At 31.8% G+C, this 22,699-nt stretch overlaps 2 protein-coding genes across 5 annotated transcripts; one reads left to right on the top strand and one right to left on the bottom strand.

Moving 5' to 3' along the window:
• Positions 1-2,241: 2,241 nt before the first annotated feature.
• Positions 2,242-11,335, bottom strand: LOC123193319 (molybdopterin biosynthesis protein CNX1). Of its 3 annotated transcripts, none has more exons than XM_044606220.1 (14): positions 11,221-11,335; positions 10,700-10,873; positions 9,952-10,078; positions 8,691-8,821; positions 7,823-7,924; positions 7,670-7,753; positions 6,702-6,929; positions 6,303-6,493; positions 6,050-6,154; positions 5,570-5,875; positions 4,390-4,547; positions 4,178-4,284; positions 3,224-3,280; positions 2,242-2,645 (listed from the first exon to the last, which is right to left on the bottom strand). In XM_044606220.1, exons 2-14 carry the CDS (start codon positions 10,850-10,852, stop codon positions 2,427-2,429), a joined length of 1,968 nt encoding a protein of 655 aa, XP_044462155.1. In that variant the 5' UTR covers positions 10,853-10,873; positions 11,221-11,335; the 3' UTR covers positions 2,242-2,426. The 3 variants fall into 3 exon arrangements, with proteins under 3 accessions (XP_044462155.1, XP_044462156.1, XP_044462157.1); XM_044606221.1 differs by lacking the exon at positions 11,221-11,335 and adding an exon at positions 11,072-11,212; XM_044606222.1 differs by lacking the exon at positions 11,221-11,335 and adding an exon at positions 11,031-11,171.
• Positions 11,336-12,402: 1,067 nt separating this feature from the next.
• Positions 12,403-19,721, top strand: LOC123193575 (3-isopropylmalate dehydratase large subunit, chloroplastic-like). Of its 2 annotated transcripts, none has more exons than XM_044606614.1 (15): positions 12,403-12,560; positions 12,663-12,800; positions 13,000-13,170; positions 14,283-14,435; positions 14,545-14,613; positions 14,705-14,821; positions 15,143-15,217; positions 15,363-15,440; positions 15,565-15,660; positions 15,830-15,879; positions 16,739-16,793; positions 16,950-17,081; positions 17,509-17,556; positions 17,659-17,817; positions 19,405-19,721. In XM_044606614.1, exons 1-15 carry the CDS (start codon positions 12,510-12,512, stop codon positions 19,543-19,545), a joined length of 1,533 nt encoding a protein of 510 aa, XP_044462549.1. In that variant the 5' UTR covers positions 12,403-12,509; the 3' UTR covers positions 19,546-19,721. The 2 variants fall into 2 exon arrangements, with proteins under 2 accessions (XP_044462549.1, XP_044462550.1); XM_044606615.1 differs by having other exon boundaries at positions 12,424-12,560; positions 12,666-12,800.
• The last annotated feature ends 2,978 nt before the right edge of the window (positions 19,722-22,699 follow it).

The following is a 22,699-nucleotide window of genomic DNA, read 5'->3' as shown; positions in this document are numbered from 1 at the left end:
TGTCCGCATGTTTACTAGGCCTATTCACGGGTTATACTAGACTTTAAGAATGGCTTAAACCATAGATGGGAGTAAGTCTTTTAGCCTAAAAAATAACGTAACTTCAGTTTATAATCATTCTGTTGACTGCGCATTTAGGAAATTATTTCACTTTATAATTGTTTATTGTCTTTGCATATTCTTGTTCATTATTTTTGTTTGGTCCAATTTATTTGTTTTGAATCGTGTCTAGTGCTCATTGGAAAAATGTTGGTTGATTTCTTACCATAATTGTTTTCAATCAAATCTTTTATCATCTTTTTAGATGCACTAAATTATTGAAAAAGCCAAGTTTGATCAATTTTCTCTAGACATCTCAAAGGAATTGGACCAACTTGTGGCATAGCCGGTCTCCCTATTTTTGACACAACCGAAGGGGATGTGGCCTGGTATTATAGTGGGTTATGTTTAGGATTGCGAAATTTAGCTCGCAAGTTGGCCCACCATAAGATATCGTTTACCATTTTAAAAAAATTATTAATGATTTATTATTATATGAGAAATAAAAGAATTAATACGGCGAATTCAAACCTATTTATCATTTATTATTAATATTATGAGAAAAAATATTATTTATTATTAAATTTTATTCTTTTTTAAGGTGTAAATTGTCATTGGTAGTGTAACATTTATATTGATCACTCAATTGATGTAGAGTTCATTTGGCACTATGTGGTATTTAGGTGCTGTTTTAAAGCTAAATCAGCATATATCACAAGTTTGCTATTGAAAATGCTAAGAAATGGTGAGAAAAAACCCAGAGAAGGTTGTGATAACACTCTTCTTTGCTTATTGCCAAGTGGTCTAGACTTATTGTGAAATCATTATGACATTAACAATAATACGAGAAGAGCGTACAAGATTGTTGGTTTAACGTTGATATCAATGGTAAGAATTTGCTCTGAAAATGGGGGGTGCAAGAGTGAAATCGTGTGTTTTATTAAAGAATGGTTAGGGTATTATTACAAAACTAGTTAGAAGTTCGAATCAATCTCTTGTTGAATCTTAGATAGAATGAAATTAGTGACTCTAAATCTATAAAGGAGTGTATGTAAGGTTGAATTGAATAACATTGACTCTAAACTGAGGTGATTTAGTTTCGAAAAATAACTGAATTAGTTTGACTCAACTCTAATTTAAACTAAGCTCGAGCTAAGAGGATTACTCGTTTTTAAAACCAAGTTGAAATCGAGTTAGAAAAAATTTGACTCAGTTTAGTATACAAGTCAATGGATGTTCGATTCAAACTTGACTTATGAGTCGTTTTAAATTATATCAAGTAATTGTCAACACGATATAGTTTTGTCTATTATTAGGTAAAATGAGATCTTTTGTCATTGAGCCATGAAATTAAACTGTGAATCTAAATCATAACCTTTTACCAAATTCACATTGAACCGAATTGAACTATTTTTCATTCTAATTGAATTTGAACCACTCTTAATTTTGGCTTGTCAAATTTAAATCAAATTATTTTTTATTTGAATTAAACTTGAATCAAGAAATATTTAAACTCAATCAAGTTTGTATCTACCTCTGATCCTAAGGGTAGGTATAATTGAGATACCACAGGTGATTTCGCTATCCTAAAACTTTAAGCTTGTTATAAAAGAACCCCTAAAAAGGTGTTTGGTTCAAGGAGTAAAAAAATTATTCTGTTAATCTATCATTCATTATTTTGTTTAATTGACAAGTAATAAAAGATTCTGGTGATTTTTTATTAACAATAATAATGTGACAGATAATATAAAAGATAATCTAATTACCATAATCACCTTAAATATTAAAAAGATTATTAAAATATTATAACTATATATTTATTTATTAATTTTTTTAAGTAAAAATACTCATATTTTTAAGTAATATAACAAATAATATAACAAAAATTTTAAAATAATTAAACCCAAAAGCATTTATATAAAATAATATACTAATATTCTTTTATTACCTATAACCAAACACAATAATTATTTATATTTATTTATTTTTACTAAATTTTATCAAATATAGTAATAATTTATACTTAAGAATCATCAAAATAATTTTCTAATTTTGGTAATTAAACATTTCCCAAACCAAACAACACCTACATATTTTCAAAAGTAAAATAGGGAGGTTTTGTTACTTTTTCAATTATGTACTTGGTAATTTTAATGAAGTAAATGATAAGTCAAGACATTCTAATTACATAAAGAGTTAAAATGAGGCCAAACGAAATGCACTTTTTTTCAATCTTAATTGTTATTATTATAATCCTTTTCTACCTTTTGGGAAAATGAAAATAATAGAACAGAACAGTTACCATAGTTTAATTCCTACGTGTATAATGCTGTACTTAACTGTAAATTACACATAGTGTTACAGAATCTCTCCCCCCCAAGAAAATGCTAATGAGAACAAGAACAAGAACTATGTTCTGCATTACCAGAAGCTTTCTTGTAACTGTGCTCCCATGTATCCACAGGCACTGCTTGTGCGTGCGGTACATGACGAGGATGTTTTTCTCTCTTGTCACCCTTTATCTGCTTCAATGCATGCTTGAGGGCCGGCAACAACGCTTCCATGCATTCAGAAACCGCGTTTGGATTTCCCGGCATGTTAATGATCTGAGAACACAAAATAAGCAGAATGCCGTTGTGAAATGTTCAGATTAGCAATATTACAGAATTGATTTTGTTTATATGTACATTAACTTCACGAACATGTCGCATGTAGCTTTTACTGAACTTTTAATTCCCAGAAAATGAATCCTAGCAAGACTCTATACGACCAAATTTAGAAATCAATTCAGCAAACTCAGGAACCAAATATAAAAGGTTCTGGATGCTTAACATGCTACAGACAAAATAAGGTCAAATGACTTCCTGGTGTGAGTTCTAGGGCTACGGAACCAAAGTATGGTTTTGAGAAGTTAAATTTCCTTCAAATCACCAGTCTCACTTTATTAAATATGGCGCTTCATACATATTCCCCAACAGCATGAACTTCATAATCCTTCAACATACTTGCCAGAATATTTATTAGAATTAATTACCATATAAAATGTGGCAAAAGATAATGATGGAAGGTCACTGGTATAATGTAATTATAGAGCTTTTCAGAAAAAAGTGGGAAAGGATTATGATCAGCCCTTCATACTACAATATTCGTGGGAAACAAAAGCATAACAAGCATTGCGGCTTACCAATGTTGACCCTCTTATCCCTGCAGCTGAGCGCGAGAGCATGGCAAATGGTGTCACCTGGTTTAGACGGTAGAAAGGAAGAAAAAGTTCTTACTAATAAGAACAGCATTCAGTATATGCGCAAATAAATAGAGAAGAATAAATTTATCAATGATAACAAAGGGGAAAACAAAAATTTTAATTAAAGGGGGGTGCGCAGCACATTGCATAACATAAATGCACAGTGCAGGGGTTTAGCTAAAAGCCGCATTCAAAATATGCCAATAGAAGAGGATGTATTAAAATGCAGAAAATCTTCCATGAAAATGGTCAGATCAAAATACATAAAATAGGCATATTGTCAGGAAGTAACAACCACTGATTTGCACAAACAGAAGCCCACAAACATTCACGGAGAACTGATTGAATATGCCTAATTTAAGAAAGATTTAATGCACCAAACATGGAATTCAAATGCATAAAATATTTAATGCACCATACATGGAATTCAAATGCATACTTTTATTTTCTCTTCCTGGACTTAAATATTAATACTAATAAACTTGACTGAAAAAATGGTTAAGACTTTGACACCTAGACCAATGGGAGATTTGACATTAGAAGACAACAAAGTCACATCTCGATAGTTATTTTGAACTTCAAACTTTCAGTATCAGGTAGATTAAAGGAATGCGTGTTGGCATTTAGCTAAGGACTATCAGGTAGATTAAAGGAATGCATGTTGGCATTGAGCTAAGGACTAAACCATCACTAATCTGAATCAAATAAATTTTGCTTGAACTTCTACCAACTTCCACCAAAATTACTCACTGCTAAAGTGGCAATTCCACAACAGTCACACTACTGACAGAACACTCTTAAGACAGAATCATATGTACAAAAGTTCAAACTGCAACAAAAGAAGCTATGAAGAACTTATATAAATTAATAATTTCCAAAAAGAATTGTTTGTACTTTTAAACTCTCCTGCATCATGACATATAAAAGACCTGGTGTTTCTCTCTGAATCAACTCTTTTGTAGCTTCAGGGGTTACGTCTCTTGGGGTGAAGCCAGTGCCACCTTGTTAAAAATTTATTAAAAAAAGAGGGAAGGATAAGGTCGGGATAACCAAAAAAATTCACCTACAGAATTCAACTAGCTGAATACAAACTGAAAGTTACTCACCAAGGGTAAGGATGAGATCCATTCTGTCAATATCAGACCATCTCTGGATAACATCTTTGATTTTTCCCACATCATCTGGGACTACAGCTGTTGCAACTACCCTCGCTCCACCTAACCTTTCTGATGAAGAATTTACAACAGAAACAGCTCTAGGCCCACTGAAAATTAAAGGTGTTCGATATCATTTATTATAAAAAATGAAATGCAGAAACAGAAAGATAAAAAATGAGTCATTTTTCTATTTTTCTTAGTACCTTGAACTAAAAGGAGATCTACCATTCAGTCAGAACTAAACCAAAGTTCCTGCATTGTTCTACCATGCATGTCTAGCATATTAAATTAAATTAAGTGTCCAACATTTTTAATCCAGTCCAAGCCCAAGCCATATAGGCTTAGCCCACTCAAGGGTATCCTTGGAGTGTCGCATGGGCTATTCCATTGTGTCAAAACTCTAGGGTCGTGACACATGGCACAACCAACCAAAGGCCTTATTAAATGGTCACTAATGCTTCCAAAAAGATTTCAACTTCTGTCAATAATAGTCATGCATTACAGGCAAGAATAGTTCTAAGTGTTATTAGTTATTTATAATAATATGCTCGCGAAGAAGTCATAATACAAGCACAACAAAAGAAAAAATAAGAAAGAACACCACCAAGATGACTTGAAATTTGCTACCAGAAAACTGTTGCAAAGCATTAAGTACTTTCCATGTTTCACTCTGAGAAGGAGTAATATCAGCTTGGCTTTTTCTTTGGCATCAAGTAAGTGACCCTTCTGAAACAATGATTCAGACAGGTGTATCCAGATGCCATTAAATTTAGGTAATAACAACCTTCACATTCAATTAAGGACACCATACAGAGATGATCTGAAAGATTGAGTCATCCTAGAATATAAACATAGCATAGATTGACTGTTTGCCATATAATGTTCCAGGGCATTCACCATTTCCATTTCTAACTCAGATAAGGTAGAACATCCGCTCTGCTCTATCATGGACATCATAAAGATTAAAGGCGTACCTTCTGAATCAAAAAGGTGTACCTAGATGCCCTTAATTTTTAAACATATCTAAACTAGACGGATGAATAATTATACAGAGGAAGCATTAAAAAAGGATATAAGAGAGAGAGAGAGAGAGAGAGAGAGAGAGAGGGCATACACACAGATTTAGTACCTTCGATCAGGTCCAGTTCCTGATGCAACTGTATCACTTACTGTGAGAATAGCTACTTTGAAAGTGTCCTCAGAAGCATCTGTACTTGCCTCTTTGGTTGTGCTTCCTTTCATTGTAGAAGCCAAAGTTGATCCTAAGCCATTCTCAGTAACACCAATACTACTAAAATCTGAAATTATGATAGCTGACACAGAAGTTCCAGCAGAAATTAAACTGCCACCTGCTGGCAACTCCAACAAGGCATTGGCTAATTTCATACTTAAAAGTCGGCTGCTCATCTGATGGCCAGTGCTCTCAGCAACAAATCTGAAACACATTAAAGAAAATTTTATTGGTAATGTCAATACCAGGAAGGTGAAAATAGTCCAACTCCCACACCCCAGAAAACACAGAAGAAATTAGTTATTTGATGGTTGCAATTGAATCCCAATCCTGGAACCCAGATACCAAGTCTCTAGAAAACATGGCTAAACAACTTACCCAGGATTGCCTGATCCATCATTGGATTTCCATCTAACAATAGCACGATGAAATTCAGGTCGCACTCTATCTGTCTTCACTGGTTGGAGAAGACAAGCCTGCACCCTATACATTGTATAGAAAAAGAGAGGAAAGTATTCACTCCAACTGTTATATTGCTTTGAATTCATTTACTAATGGATAAATTATATTTTAAAAAACTACACATAGTGAAAGAGAGAGAGGAGATCAATTTTTTGGAAGTTTCAACAACCTCAAAAAATGAGGGTTTTCCCATCCCGAAAGATGGCGAATGGTGGGGACTATGAAGAGATTAAAACATACAAGACAGCTCACTGGGTTTCCAGGTAAACCAAATGCAAGAGTTTTTTTCATCATCATATTCTCTGCAGGCTTTAAACTGATTTCAGCAAATGTTAAGGGCTTCCCTGGCTTCATGCAAACCTGATAAGGAAGTTCACACCAAACAATGATCACAAAAGTTGTCTGTATGAACTAAAACTTGTAAACTTGGTTCAATTACTAAAGCTCAGCACATGATTGTACATTTCTTGCACCAACTTCCATCTAAAAATTGCTTCTCCTGTCCTGAGGCTAGGAATACAGTCAAAATTCAGAAGATTGAAGAAAACATCAACAAGACAAACTTCACCTTGCTGAAATGTACTGTCCCTCTCTTTTCGAGTAATGGCTTGACAAAATCCTTGTCTCCCATGGAAACACCTCCAGAAGTTATAAGAATATCAATTCCTGATGATAAGGCATTATCTAAGATCTTTTCAAGTTCTTCTTCATCATCTCTGGCAATACCAAGATCAATAACTCTGCACTGCTGCTGCATGGCAGCTGCCAGTATCATTGCACGGTTTGAATCCCTAATCTGCAGAAATGATAAACCATCTGTAGACTTATATTTGAGCCATGCAGATATATATGAACTGTATAAACCAAAGTGGAGAAATCAATCAACCTTGACCCAAGTCCAAAGCTAGAGTCCATAAATTAAATGGCATTAAATATGATAAGTGTTCTTTTGGATGGAATCTTGACTTTGTTAGAAACCCAAAGAATGAAGAAGTTAATCAAAATCCTCTCTTTTTTCATTAGTTTGAGACTGTTATTATCGACTTTTGAAGAATCATAGGATTTAAAACCTAAATTTTCAGGTTATTTTCTGGTAAATCTTTGTTGATGGTTTTCATTGAAGAGGACCCTAGGGAACGATTTAAATTCAAACCCCCACCCAAGCACGAGCTTTGAGAGAGAGAGAAAAAAAGCAAACAGGAGAGGACATTTGTAGCCAAGGGAACATCATATGCCTTCACCTTTATGTTGAATGGTTTCAACATTGATAAATATTCAGCTTTTACCAAAAACCAACTGACAATCTACTTATCTTACAAACCCCATTCCCCCTAGCTCATACCAACACACACAAAAAAACAGGAGCACTTTCAAGTGTGTATTTGCCACATACCATGGCCAGTAGTTTATACCGTAAGGTCAAGACACCAAAAACTGAACAAAAGCCCAGTCAAGCCTAATTGGAAGAGGAATTTACTAATGAAAAGCAGGCTTCCAAAAACATGCACATTAAAGTTTCTCGAATACAAAAGGTACCTGGCCACGGTTTAGACACTGAACTGTTGGTTGTACAAGTTCATCTCCTGTAGAAAGCACTGCAATAGTCGGTGTTCTATACACCTGCATGACATTATTAGCCCTCAATTTATTACAAATCTACCAAACAAAAAGTGATAAGTATTTCAATACCTTCACATTTGTCACACCCACTGTAGCAAGTAACCCGATTTCAGAAGCACCTATTTTTTGTCCAGATTGTAATACTATTGCATCTTTTTCAATGTCGCATCCCTTCAAGGCAGATAGTTATGCGCTTTTAAATTAACAAGTATTATGGAATAGAAAAAATGATATTTAACTGATCTAAATTAAACATGGTAAAGTCAAAAGCTCAATGAAGAAGTTTTATTTATGACTAACAATAGCATGAACCATCCTCAATTCATGTGTTTCTATCTCTAAGTTAAACAATTTGTCTTCCCAAGATCATGGTTACTGAATGTTCCAATCTACAGTGACAATATTTTTCCACTCAACACTTCTCAAATTGATCCAATACAAGAACTAACTAGAAAAATGATTTTACAATAACTCTCCAACCCAACAAAGAAATGACAAACCAAATAACAGACACTAAATCTACTAAGTTTGAGGGGGCTCTACGGACATCGATCTTTCTCATTTTCCTTCTCAATAACTTCAAGTGAGTCCCACTAAATTCTATTTAGTGAGTGCAATCAAATCCTTGATAAACAATGAAAAGAAAATTTTCCATCTCCCGGTATGATTGTTTGTGATATGGCACAATATATGTAAAAATTCAATTGTCGCAAATCTGATATGCAGCTACATTATTCTAACCTACATATACTTCAGAATTATTTGTTCACAAAAAGTTAAGACTACAATGGCATAGAATGATAAACATGACTCTAACATATTAATGAAAATAATATACAATTCAATTACTGTTGCCAATGAGCCATTTATTGAGGAGCAAAAATCATAAATATCTGAACATAAATGTCAAAACAAAAATTAAGCTGTGGAATCATACCACTGGACGAATATCAACACCTTTGCTAGTTTTAGTCAATATCCTTACTCGCCTAGATTTGAGATCACCATCTTTGATTTCTTCCGTGTCCTCAACTTGGACAACTGCATCAGCACCATCAGGTATTGGTCCTGAAGGAAAACAAAAAACCAAATGTAAAAATTGGGTAAAAAAATCAACGTTCATAATGAAATTTACCTCAAAGAGATTAAAAGCTTTCTATAGTTTGGAAGCAACTAAAGTCTTAATTGGGATAAGTTCTTTTTTATTTTCTTTAGCTGTGGATGCCTGTCTTGTGGCTCTTTTGCTATTTTATTGTTATTGGGACTCTTCATTGTTTCGTATCAGAAAAAGGAAAAAAAATTGCAAAACTTTTTGGTTAATTTGACTCTAATACCATCTTGAGGAAACAATAATTAAAGTGTGAAAAATAATGTATAAACTCTCATATATTAAACACAATTCACTCAAAAAGTCTAAGATTATTAGGAATGATCCAACAACAGTCCCTAACACACCCCTTGCATGCATGACTGAACTTGGTTACAGGATTTGTGACATGCATATCCAACACATATATACACACTTGTAATTCAATAAATAGAACAGCTTAACAATCAAGTACAAGATTACTGGGTAAATATGCTCTTATGACATGTTAGAACACCTCACTCCTTAAGACTAAACCATTGAGGAAAAGGCCTAGGCTAATTTGAAGCATGGTCAGTAATCCAATAAATTAAGCCCAAAAATTAACAGAGCGAGCTATAGCTGCCAGTTAAATAATCATTGAATAGATTTTTTCTTCATTTGAAAGAATGATTAAAAGACAGGAAACATAAAGTTACAACAACTAGTTCCATGTTTTCTCTTGCCTAAAACTAAAACTTAATCCACACACAAAAAGGTTAAATAAAGCAGTTCCAGGCAGTTTATATTACTTCCTCCAATCTGGACATTTGAAAACCCTGTGCAATTAAAATTTTCTTGTTGCCTCACAGTTCAGATTACTATGTATCCTTGCCCTTTAGTAGGAGCCAATTGTAAATGATCAAAAGCATCTAATGGATAGCAAAGAAAAGTCAACCTCATAATTTGCTAAGCTCCGAAATCTTACTAATGCCACTGATATTCAATCAATTGCACTATTTAAACTCCAGACAATGCTCAAATAATATAAGCTATCATTCACAGAAGTAGCATATACAAAAAAGCAAAAGAGATCAAAATTTTATGCACATTAATATAGGTATATATCTACCTCCAGTTGTGACATATGCAACAGTTCCGGGAGTAACAATCACACCAACTCCATCATTTCCAGCTCTAGATTCAGTTATTACAGGATATTCACCAGGCCCATCTGATGCAACTACTGCATAACCATCCTGCAACAACATTTTTTAAACAAATCAATACCCTTAACTAACATTTAACCATTCCCCAATAATCTTTATGCTCTAAACATAAAAAATTCACGTTACTACCCAAAAAATATAACTATGGTTTCATAAAAAGGATATAATCAAATCCTGAGATAAATGATGAAAAAGTAAATTTAAACTTCAGAATTTTCTTTTTTTAAGTTACATCATATAAGCTTATCAATAGACCACTGATTAGTTTTGATACTTTTCACATATGACACTAATTGATCACTCAATCAAATATCTATTGATTTATACAAAAACAAAAACAGCCAACAGCAACCGCTGCAAAACCATCCTGCAACAAACAATTTTTATCCAATGAATACAAATCAACTAAAAGATTCCCCAATAGCCCTTACGCTCTAAATATAAAAAAAATCAAGTTTCCAACCAAAGAATATAACTTCATTCTCATAAAAGGGTTAACATAAAAATCCCAGATAAATGATGAAAAAGTATATTAAATTTCATATTGGAAAAATAATACATTAATGTACATGCATATCAATACTCAATCGAAGTCTAATGATTTATACAAAAGTAAAAATGGGCGATAGCTGATTGAGGAAATGATTCGACCTTGACTGAAGCTGGGTAAGGAGGTAAAGGGTCAGGAGCTCGAATATCCTGGGCCAAAACCTTGCCCAGAGCTTCATGAAGAGGCAACGAAATGGGTGGCAGAGGCTGACCCACTCTCAGAACAGTTTGAAGAGCCTCTTCGGCAGAAATCATAGTATTCCTAGCTTGGATAGACTGCCAGTGAATGACCAAACCTCACTGTTAGCAATAGCAATTTTATGTCCAAAAAATAACATTGTAATGCAAATCAAACAAGAAGTACAAGCAAAAAAAACATCGATAGAATAAATTCAAGAAAGGAAGTAAAAATTGAAACTGGGAGAAATATCACCTCTTATATTCCAGATAAGGGAAAAGTTAATATAAACCTACCCTGATTTTGTGAAAACACAGTGTCTTTCTATACCCCTTGTAGAAGCAAAGAAACTAAAGATGATTAAAAGTATACACTGAAAGTAACTTGTGGAATTATTGCTACAGACCCAATAAATAAGAAATGAAACTATACTTCTGATAGTTCCCAGATGGCAGGCAAGAGAGACAAACACTTCAAGCCCTTTGGTTTTCGTCTACTGTCATCAGCCCTATGTAACAGTCGTTTCTACCGTCATCAGCCCTACATAACAGCCGTTGTGTTTCTCGTAGCAACTGAAATTGAAGTGGGACCCAAAGTTTGACTTGATCCTTTTTCACCCCTAAATGATATGGATAACACTTTTACGCCCAAAATCAAGCTCCATATAAAAGAACCGCATTAAAAAGTAAGATTACTATTTTATTAATACTATTTTATTTTTTAAATTATCACATAATCTAAAATTAATAAAAATTAAAAATAAACTATTTATATATTTAAATTATATAAAAATTCATATATATTTTTTTTATTGTCACTTTTGTTTCTCTCTTCTTATTGATACTAGTGTCAATGACATATAATCATATGTTTAAAGGTAAATATAGTTTTTTAAAATATTAGTGTTGTTAATGAAAGTTCTCAGTGGGTATTTTTAATTCAAAAAGGTTTAAGAGCATTTTTAAAATTTTCAATATATCCTTAATAGTTTTACAAATGACATTGATACCCAAAAACTGAATAAAATACAACAAAATAAATGATATAAATATTGTCATAATAGTATTTTAAAATATATGAAGATGAATAAAATAATTTTAAAAAGAGCAATATTGGGGTTAAAATTTTTAAAAGATTTTAAGAATTAATTCATGAGTTTTTAAATATTTTTGAAAGTTAAATTGTAATATTTGAACTTATTAATAAATTTTTTTAATTATTGTTCATATTATTAATTTTTAAATTTAATTTTGGTTAAAACAATTTATTTATTCTAAACAATGTAAAAATTGTTTTTAGGCGGACCTTGAGATGTGATATAATAATAAGTAATAAAAGGTTAGGGTTACTTTTTGAAATTCTCTCTAAATATTATTGCAATTTCGAGGTGCATCACAAGCCACAAAGGCCCTTGTCTAATTTCGTAATTTCATTTCTCAGGTGCAGCCCAGTGTAAGATTAAGAGATATTTTATTTTCAATTAAAAACTATCTATTTATATAATAATTTTTATTTATATATATATAAATTATATATACAAAATATTATGTATATATAATTTTATATATTTTTATTAAATAATTTTAAATTAAAAATGAAAAAACAACCGAGCATATCTGTGTAACTAAATTGAGTGGAAAAAATTGTATAGTCAAATAATCTCGTATAATGAACTTGTCATAAACAAACAAACCCAAGTTACACAAACCTGACAAGTTCTTGCAGTAACTAGACATGGCTTCCTCTGCCGTTTCTCCAGCCCCAGCTTCTTCTTTCATCATCAAGGTTCAAATTCTATTACATTCACTAACTATGCATTTTATTTATTACTAAGGTTTTTCACCAACTGAAAATAATTCCTGATTGATTTGTTTTGCTTCCTAATAGAAGGACTTGGGTAGGTTTTGTTTCTCTTCAACATCACAACTTGCCATTCACAAATGCAAGAAATCAAGCTTTTCCAAGAAAATTTTATCGGTCATGGCACCTCAGCAGTCAGAACGCAGCCCTGCCACCACTGGCTCTGTAATTTTTTTTAGCCTTAATTTGATTAGTGATTTAGGTGGCATTTGATGTCTCTTATTTTACTGATTTTGATTCATTGTTTATCATTTTTTTATGATTTTGATTTATGGGTTACTGATTTGAATGGTATTTGTCTGCTCGGCGATTTTTGTTTTGAATGGTTAGTTTATCTATTTTCTTTATTTATTTATTTTTTCAGGTAAAGACTGCGATGACATTGACTGAGAAGATACTGGCTAGGGCTTCAGAGAAAACCCATTTGGTCCCAGGAGAGAACGTATGGGTTAATATTGATATCTTGATGACCCATGATGTTTGTGGCCCTGGTTCCATTGGTATCTTTAAGAAAGAATTCGGGGAAAGCGCTAAGGTACTGATTTCTTTATAGCTCCCTTGGTTGTATCATACGTGATTTTTATTTTTTGGTAATTTTTTTGCACAGATACTTCTATAACACCGTTGTGTTCTATAAAAGTATTGGTAATTGTTTATGATACGATTTTTTTTATTCGTTATTTTATGCATGAGATAGGTTTTCTACTTCACTTGAGATTAAGGTGATATGCTTAATGGAGTTTAGTCTGGTTTTGGTTTGTTTGCATGATAATGATGTAGTTAGTGTTCGGGGAGGGAGCCACTAAAGGCTGATCCGCTCACTGACCTTGGAGATTTTTGTTAGTCTTTGTCTATGTTGTATTTTTAATAAGAGCAATGTTATATTTTCAGTACTCAATTGTGTACTCAAAAGTGTGTATATATAGTTTTATAGTTTTAATAATGCACATCCTTTTTTTTTTTCTTGATAGTAATCTCATCTTATATGACTGCTACTTTATAAAATATTTTCCCCTGAAACCCAAAATATTCAAGTATATATTAAACTTACTCTTTTTCTTGTTTCTCCTTTCCATTGAATATAATGGCATCAACAAAATAATCACTACATTTTATAATTATAGTTTTTTTCTCTTCTAATGAAATTATTACATATATTCAAAATAATATTAATCTATACCTCTTGCTTTTAATAATTTTTTGAGCGTTCTAATTTTTTTTAGTTGCCCCCACTAATACAGAATCTTGGCTCTGTCACTGTTAGTGTTAGTTAAAGTTAGTATTTTAATGAGGTGATGTTAGTGTGATTACTAGTAAGAATGACTGTTCATAGTTTGTTCTTTACCCTTAATGAGGTTATACTTTTATATTAGGTAATCACTAGACTGATTCTTTTTCGGGAGATTTTTGAAAATCACGTCGATAAATCAATGACTTTTATGAGTGTTTGATTGTTTCATACATCTTTGCAAGGTGTGGTGTTGTTTCTTTTTGTTCATATACTTCTTCATTTCTTCCTCAAAGTTAATCCCTCTGTTGAAAATCTCATGTATGTCAAATTTTGTATGCTTTTGTGTGAATGTGTGTGTGCATATCTGCATATACATAATGTTTACCATTATATGCTCAATTACTTTGGATTTGCAGGTTTGGGACCGTGAAAAGGTTGTCATCATACCTGATCATTATATATTCACAAGTGATGAACGTGCAAACCGTAACGTGGATATCTTGAGAGATTTCTGCATGGAGCAAAATATCAAGTACTTTTATGATATTAAAGATCTTGGTAACTTTAAGGTGTAGCTCTACCATCCTTTTTTGTGTATTGCCAATTGCTATCAAAGTGCTTAAAATCTTTTTCTCCTTGTTTGAGAGTGTATGAAAAGATTACTTCATAATTTTGTAGGCTAACCCTGATTATAAAGGTGTATGCCATGTTGCACTTGCCCAAGAAGGTCATTGCAGGCCTGGAGAGGTGCAGTATTATAAAAACCATTGAATTATTTACTGTTTATTTTATGCCAAATTTTCAGAACTGCTTTTAAGATCTTCATTACTGCTTCCAGGTTTTGTTAGGTACAGATTCTCACACCTGCACTGCTGGAGCATTTGGCCAATTTGCCACTGGTATTGGAAACACAGATGCAGGTTTTGTGTTGGGTGCAGGGAAGCTACTGCTCAAGGTTTGTTCCTTTTACCTTTTCTTCTTTAGGAAAAATAGTTAAGATGTTTGTCTGTATAAACATTTTATATATTTGTACTGCCTACTATTGCATGTGCCAAGGGAAGTCTCTGCATAGTTGCAGATGGGCAACTGTTTGCAGTCATTGATTGTGCATGACATGATAATATTATGAGGACAATGCCAAGTCTTTTTTAATTTGTCTGAGATATATGCTTAGTAAATCCTAAGAACTTAAGTACGGTTTTTAAAACTGTTCACTCATTTCTCTTGTGCTTGATTGATCTAATTAATTCTCTCATGGTTGTATCTATAATTGCAGGTGCCCCCAACTCTTAGATTTGTAATGGATGGTGAAATGCCTGATTATTTGCTTGCAAAGGATTTAATCTTACAAGTAAGTTTAGTTGGGTCTTTATTTTTTTTGCTTTCAATGGAAATAAACACATCTATACAGCTTGGTGAGTTTGAGAATTTTACTTAATTCCTGGATGATTGAGCTTCCCTTTTCTGCTGTGTATAAAGTTATTGTTACTTGGCAGATAATTGGTGAAATATCTGTGGCTGGTGCAACATATAGATCTATGGAGTTCGTTGGCTCAACTGTTGAAAGTTTAACTGTAAGTAAATTCAAGTTAACCTTTAATTGCAAGGATATCAGGTTACTCTGAGTTTTCTGTCTGCAGAAGCTTCCATTATTAAGAATTATTAATTTAATTACTCTGCTTGTATTCTAATGGAAAGATGGAAGAGCGCATGACATTATGCAATATGGTTGTTGAAGCCGGGGGGAAGAATGGTGTGGTCCCTGCTGATACTACAACATTTAAGTATCTCGAGGTTAGTGGAATAGATTATCATTTGCATCTTTTTCATTTATCAGTCTCTAGATAATAGCTTCTTTGTTGACAAAAAATTAATATTGTTTTTATGTTCTTGATATGCTCCTGAGAAGATGTTTTTCTTTATACTACCATGTTCTTAAAGTGGTATTTTCTGTTTTGTGCAGGATAAGACGTCTGCTGCCTACGAACCAGTTTATAGTGATCATCAAGCAAGGTAGCTTTCTTTGTTTCAACGGTTATTAAAAGACATTCTTTAAGCTACTGTTAGTTGTTTTCCTAATTCTCAGTCTGATGTGTGTGCCATTATGGTAACTTAGAAACTTAAATAGTAAACATTTTCGGATATGTAAGTAGCTAGTTATATTCCTAATTCTCAGTGAGATGTGTGTGCTGTTAACTTAGAAACTTAAACTTTTTGATATCTTATTTGGTATTAGTTAATTAGTGAAAAGTCAAATATATTTCAAAATAAATATTAATAATAATAAGATGCACATTTTGATGTCTTAGCTTTTCTGCAGCTATGCTATTGTTCACATGTTTCTGAAATATTGAGAATTAATGACTGTAGTCATGTTTAGACCATTCTCACACTGGGTATCATGGGATTTTTTTTTTTTTTTTTGGGTGAACTGCATAATTGTGAAAGTAGTGAATCTCAAACTATAACATGTAACTTTGTAGATTCAGTGGTATTATATGTCATACAACTTAAGTTTTTTGTGGAGAGGAAAGTTTTCCTATCTTATTCTCTTTAACTATCATGCTTTTAATTAGTTCTTACCCTATTACACTTTTTTGAATTCATTTTTCTTGATGCTTGTTTTTATTTCTGCCTTTTTTCCTCCTTTTAGTGAATCTCAAACTATAACGTGTAACTTTGTAGATTCAGTGGTATTATATGTCATACAACTTAAGTTTTTTGGTGGAGCGGAAAGTTTTCCTATCTTATTCTCTTTAACTATCATGCTTTTAATTACTTCTTACCCTATTACACTTTTTGGAATTCATTTTTCTTGATGCTTGCTTTTATTTCTGCCTTTTTTCCTCCTTTTGGTGGATGCTGGCTTTAGGTTCCTTTCTGAGTACAAGTTTGATGTTTCTAAGTTGGAGCCTCTGGTGGCAAAGGTGGGTGATTTTGTATACTGTTCAAGTGAAACATCTCGCTCCCATTCTTTCTCAATATGCAGATATTCCTCATAGAACTGTACTGTTCATTATCGTAGTTCATGCCAGTTTCCTAGCTTGTAATTGCCTTGATTAGTGTAGAATGTAATTTTGCAGCCGCATTCTCCAGATAATCGTGCTTTAGCCAGAGAATGCAAAGATGTGAAAATTGATCGAGTGTATATTGGATCTTGTACTGGTGGGAAAACAGAAGATTTTCTAGCAGCAGCCAAAGTTTTTCTAGCATCAGTAAGAGATATATTCATCAATTACTTTATTAGTGTTGGCCAACTTATTGATACCATCAAGACAAGTTATTTGCAGAATCCCAATTTTAAGGCAACTGTAAAACAATTGACAAATGAATCTCCGTGTGAATAAATTTGACCATGTGCAATGATTTGATTACTTTTTATTTTTTATTTCAAATGATGAGAAAATTGATTTGCTCTGCCATGAGTAGGTAGGCTAATATAAATATTTAAGATGTGTCCCAATATATTGGTGAGCTTATAAATTTAACTATTGGCTATTATTTCTTGGTAGATGCTTTAACACGCATGCTTGAAGAGCTACTTGATTTGTTTATTCTTATTTAACTTTTACCACTAAATTAATGGGTTTATGTTTATATATAATCCTTAATCTTAAAATATCATATTTTTCTTATCTTCAGGGCAAAAAGGTCAAAGTTCCCACATTCCTTGTCCCTGCTACCCAAAAGGTTTGTGATGTTGCATCATTTTGGCTGACAAATGTCAGTGAATTTGTTGTTTGTTACTTGATAAGACTGTGTAAGTTGATCGAAATTAAATTAAATGGACAGGTTTGGATGGACATGTATACTCTCCCAGTACCAGGATCTGGTGGCAAGACTTGCTCACAGATATTTGAAGAAGCTGGTTGCGACACACCTGCTAGTCCCAGCTGTGGTGCTTGTTTGGGTGGTCCTAAAGATACTTATGCACGCATGAATGAGCCTCAGGCAAGTTTCTCCCTTTAACCGGAAAATCTTCTAAATCATAGAATTTGTCTCGGGGTTACAAAACTACCTCTAAATCATTTGTTTTGCATGTTAAATGATCATTGTATAGACAATTTGCCCTGTTGTCACTTGGTCATTGTCTCCTAAATTGTGCAAAATAGTCCAAGGTCATTCTAGTTGAGATAGCTTAATTACGAGAAGTAAGGATCATAGAAGTGTTTGCATGTTTTATGAGTTTTTAAATGGCCTCTGATATTCTTATCATTCTCTTAGTTGGCAAAATTTCTTCCAACTGAAAAATCTACAAGAGCATTGAATTTGAACATGGGACCTAGACTACCTCTGAATTTTTTTGTTTGCATATCATAATTTCTTAAAAAGTCTTTCTAGAAACTCTTGCACATGGGCTTCTGGTGATCTAATCCACAATTTCGCAGAATGGTTGAGGTTAAATCTAGATAGTTGAAGTACTGAAAGAATAAGATTATAGTACTATTGGCATAGTCTTTTTGCATTTTACTGGCCTTTCATATGCTTATCATTCTCTTGAGATTCTGAGAATCGACTAAGTTCATTAAAATTAATACAGTTCTTAATGTTTACTCCATTACCATTTCATAGGTGTTTTATTTGACTTTTTCTAAATATAATATATATACAAAATTAATTTGTTTTTCAAGCATATCTGCTTTATTTTTGTGGGACACATTTACTAATTAGTTTGTTTTTCTGTGGAGTGCATTTATATTAAGAGGACTGCAATGTGTTGTCAACAAATTACAGAATTTGATATTAATTTTTTTTTTATTTGTACCTTTGAAGGGCATGGTTAGGTTTTTTATATCAATATAAACTAAAATTTCTATTCCTTTTATGGTACTGAAAACATATCTTGAGGAGCCAAATCCCTAGGGAAAGATATAGGTTTCTTGCTTCATTTACTGTTTGTTGTTGGGGTTGTCTCTGCTGGAAAGTTTGTAAAAGCTCTGAGATTGGAATACTACTGTGGACTGTGAGGCAATACATCTGCCAATCCTGATGAAAAGTTTTGTATGTATTTAAGCCAATAAATAATTTGACGGAAGATGTGGAAATTATTAGGCATGTTATATATTTGAGCAAAGGGCCCTAGGCCATTGGCATGCGATAGAGTACATATCATGGACATGTCAAAACAATAAAACTATGCGTATTAATTTTGAATACACAAATAGATACATACTTGATATGTATCATCATGTGATTACGTGATTTTGAATTGAAGATAAAGTAACATCTAATAACATAATAACACTCAAAAGTATATATCTATTTGTGTACTTAAAGTAGGTACGTATAACATTACTCATGTCAAAAACTAGTTGCTGCAGTAAATTTTTGCTTAGCAGCTAGTCAATTTTCCCTGGATGCAATTTTTGTTCTTTAGTAAGAGTATAGAGGGTTTCATGTGCTGCTTGCTTTTGCATCTTTATAAAGGCAATTGTGTTCTCTAATCTGTTCTCTAATTGCTCAACTTGAGATTTGAGCATCTAGTCTATCGAAAGTTCAGAGTTTAGGGTTGAGGATTTAACATTTACCCATTTGCAGGTATGTGTTTCGACAACAAACAGGAACTTCCCTGGAAGAATGGGACATAAGGAAGGACAGATCTATCTGGCTTCACCATATACAGCAGCAGCATCTGCATTGACTGGTTTTGTGACTGATCCAAGAGAGTTTCTGCAGTAGATTATGTACTTCTGTAATTGTATTTCATTTTCGACGCTCTATGATCATTAAGGTTCCTTTGCCTTTGTGGATGTAAGATGTGAAGAGTCTCAATGAGATTTTGTGTAATAATAATGTAACTCTCAAGGATTTGTCTGGTAGTGGCATTTGAAATTATATATTTTTATTTAGACTAAGATACAAGTAAAACCTTTTTTATCTTTTTGATTCATTAATGAATCAATGAAATTTAGCCTTCAAAATAAAAACAAACAAAATAGAGTTTGAGAATTGAGACCATTAATATTTAATCAGAAAGAAGGGGGTTAAATGTATTTATATCAAAATTCAGGTACCATGACATTTTATTGCATGCTTTAAGCTCATAATTTGGAGGTTTAAAAAACCCAATTGCTTTCTTGTTAATGTTATAAAGTTAGCCAAAATGACGAAAATATAATTTTTTTAAGTAATTAATTAGAAGGTTTATAAATGTGATAGAGATTCGAATATAAAATTTCTTTTTAAAAGTATTAATATTTTTTCAGTTTTGTTAACTTTTTTACGAAAATATGATATTTGGTGTTGGATAACGATCAATATTTGTTTTTCCATTAAAAAGCAATCTCGTCTTTTCATTAAATCTATCATGAAATCTAAAAGATTTAATTAACATAACAACTGAGCGGATTTTACTAACATAATTTGATGATAGGGAGAAATATAAAGTTTACAAACTTAAAAGTATGACATTGTTGTTTCATCAAAGTTGGGGTGGAAAATAGTACTTTGGCCATTTGTAAACTAAAACCTTATTTTGTAGATGACAACAAAAATGGGTTTTTATAAGGCCGAAAGACTTATTTTCACTCGAGGTTTAATGTATCCTCAATTTTTATCCGTTAAGTTTTGAAAATCTAACAAACCCGTGCTTCCCCAAACTTTATTGATTTTATAATGAGTTCAATGAATAATGTATAAATATATGGTGTTAAGTTGATTGAACTGTGTGTATGATAAACTGAAGCCCCGAACCCAGTCTCAGTCCATGGACAGGCTGGGCCAATAGCTGAAAAAAAAAAAAATAATAATAATAAGAATTAGGTGAACAATAATAACTATTATAACTTAATAATCATTTTTAGTACAAAATTAGAATATAGTTTTTATTAAATTTTTAAAATGATTATATTAGTATTTGACAAAATATACAAAGAATATTAATATTTAATAATGGAATATAATCTTGCAAATTCACTGACTACAATTATTTCAGAGGGTATACTGACTTTTTGTTAACTAATATTTTAATCTTAAGTTCAGGTATTGGAAGAATCAAATGATTAAAAAATTAAGATATAATCCCTAATTATCAGGCAACAAGCAAGACACCTGTTCATTAGATGTTTTATGTTAGGGTTAGATTGAACTGAGTTTATTTGAGTTTGATTTGAATGAATTTGAAATAAATTTGACTTAAACGAGTTTGAGCTATAGTTTAAACTTGAGAGTTTAATATTTTCGAGTTTAAATTTTAGGGTTTTCAACTCATAAAGTTTATAAACTTGAAAAATTTAATATAAATTAACTAAAATGATGTTGTTTTAATTAATATATATTAAAATGAAATCGTTTTTGTATCAAATTGAACTCAAAACTCAATTGGAACTCAGACTCGAAACCGGCTCCTCAAATAAGTTGAACTTGAACTCGACTTTTTTTAAACTAATTGAGTTTACGCACCTTTAAAACGAGTTTGAGCTTAAATTTGATTCGGTTTGTTTCAAATTCAACCTTATTTCAATAATATGGGCAGTATAAAATCATATTTGCTCTTGATTTTAAGCAATGGTAAATTAAATTAAATAATATTTATTTAGTATGATAACATATCATCTATAGATTCAATTATGTATTTAAAAATGTGTAATTATAATATTGTTTTAAAGTTAAAAGCTACGAGATTTGATTTTTATCTAAAAGTAAAGGTGGTGGCAAAACTAAGTATTGACATGATTGTAAAAATATTTGGTTCCCTATCCAAAGGGACAATTGATCACAACCATTCATGGCATGGCTTTATTTTCAGCTTTTGAGATGACGATAGGATTGAGATTCAAGATTTAGTGGAGAAGGTGAAGAAGAAAATGGTGCTTTGGTGATATCCGGTTGCAAGGAAGTCAAATAAAACGGAAACAGAGGATATTAATTAAAATAACTATTATTTTTTTTATTTTATATATATATATATATATATATATATATATATATATATATATATATATATATATATATATATATATATATATATATATATATATATATTATATGTGTTTGTGTGTGTAGAGAGAGAGATTAAATAATAACATGTATAATTTAACGTATAAATAATAATATTAATTAATCTTTAATTTTTAACTATTTAATTATATAATAATATATCATTATTTATATATAAAATTGTGAATGTAATATTGTTCAAAGCCATAATTTAATTTTGAATATGCAGAGTTGCAAACCACGTTTATTTTACACCTAACAAATAAAATAGATGCCTTCATTGCCTTGTATGACTTTCTAATCAAATTGAAGCCAGTTTGCAAAATATGCACGCATCCGATCCCCATGATCATTGTCTACATTTGTACATACAAAGAGAATATATTCTCTCTTATCATAATTACCCAACCATTTTGAAATATAATAAAATCACCCCCCCACTTACCACTTGCTTTCTAAAATATTCAAAAATTTGATTTGGCAGATTTGAATGGCGTGTAAGGATTTTCTTCTGATTTTAGCCACGTGATGAAGATACAGACGTAGTCCTACCCACTTTACCCACTTTTAAGATTTGTATATACGTAATGATTTGTCGTTATGTGATTTAATATATAAATAAATATTATTATTTTATCGTAATTTAAAATTACTTACTTGAATACATAGATATGTATAATATTATTATTAGGTATTAGTTTACCTTAAGTATGAAGCTGAGCTTGAATATCTCTTAATTCGAGTTTGATCTGAATAAAAAATAATTTTATTTGAATTTGATTTGAATTTATGATTTAAATTTATGACTCGAATATGCGACTCAAATCATGGTTTAAATTTATAGTTTATTGATAAAACGACATCGTTTAACAATTATTTAATATAATTTAAATTG

Source organism: Mangifera indica, chromosome 12 (genome assembly GCF_011075055.1).
Source record: "Mangifera indica cultivar Alphonso chromosome 12, CATAS_Mindica_2.1, whole genome shotgun sequence".
Classification (NCBI taxonomy): domain Eukaryota; kingdom Viridiplantae; phylum Streptophyta; class Magnoliopsida; order Sapindales; family Anacardiaceae; genus Mangifera; species Mangifera indica.
The sequence above is the reverse complement of the archived record's forward strand: the minus strand, read 5'-3'. Positions and strand labels throughout refer to the sequence as shown.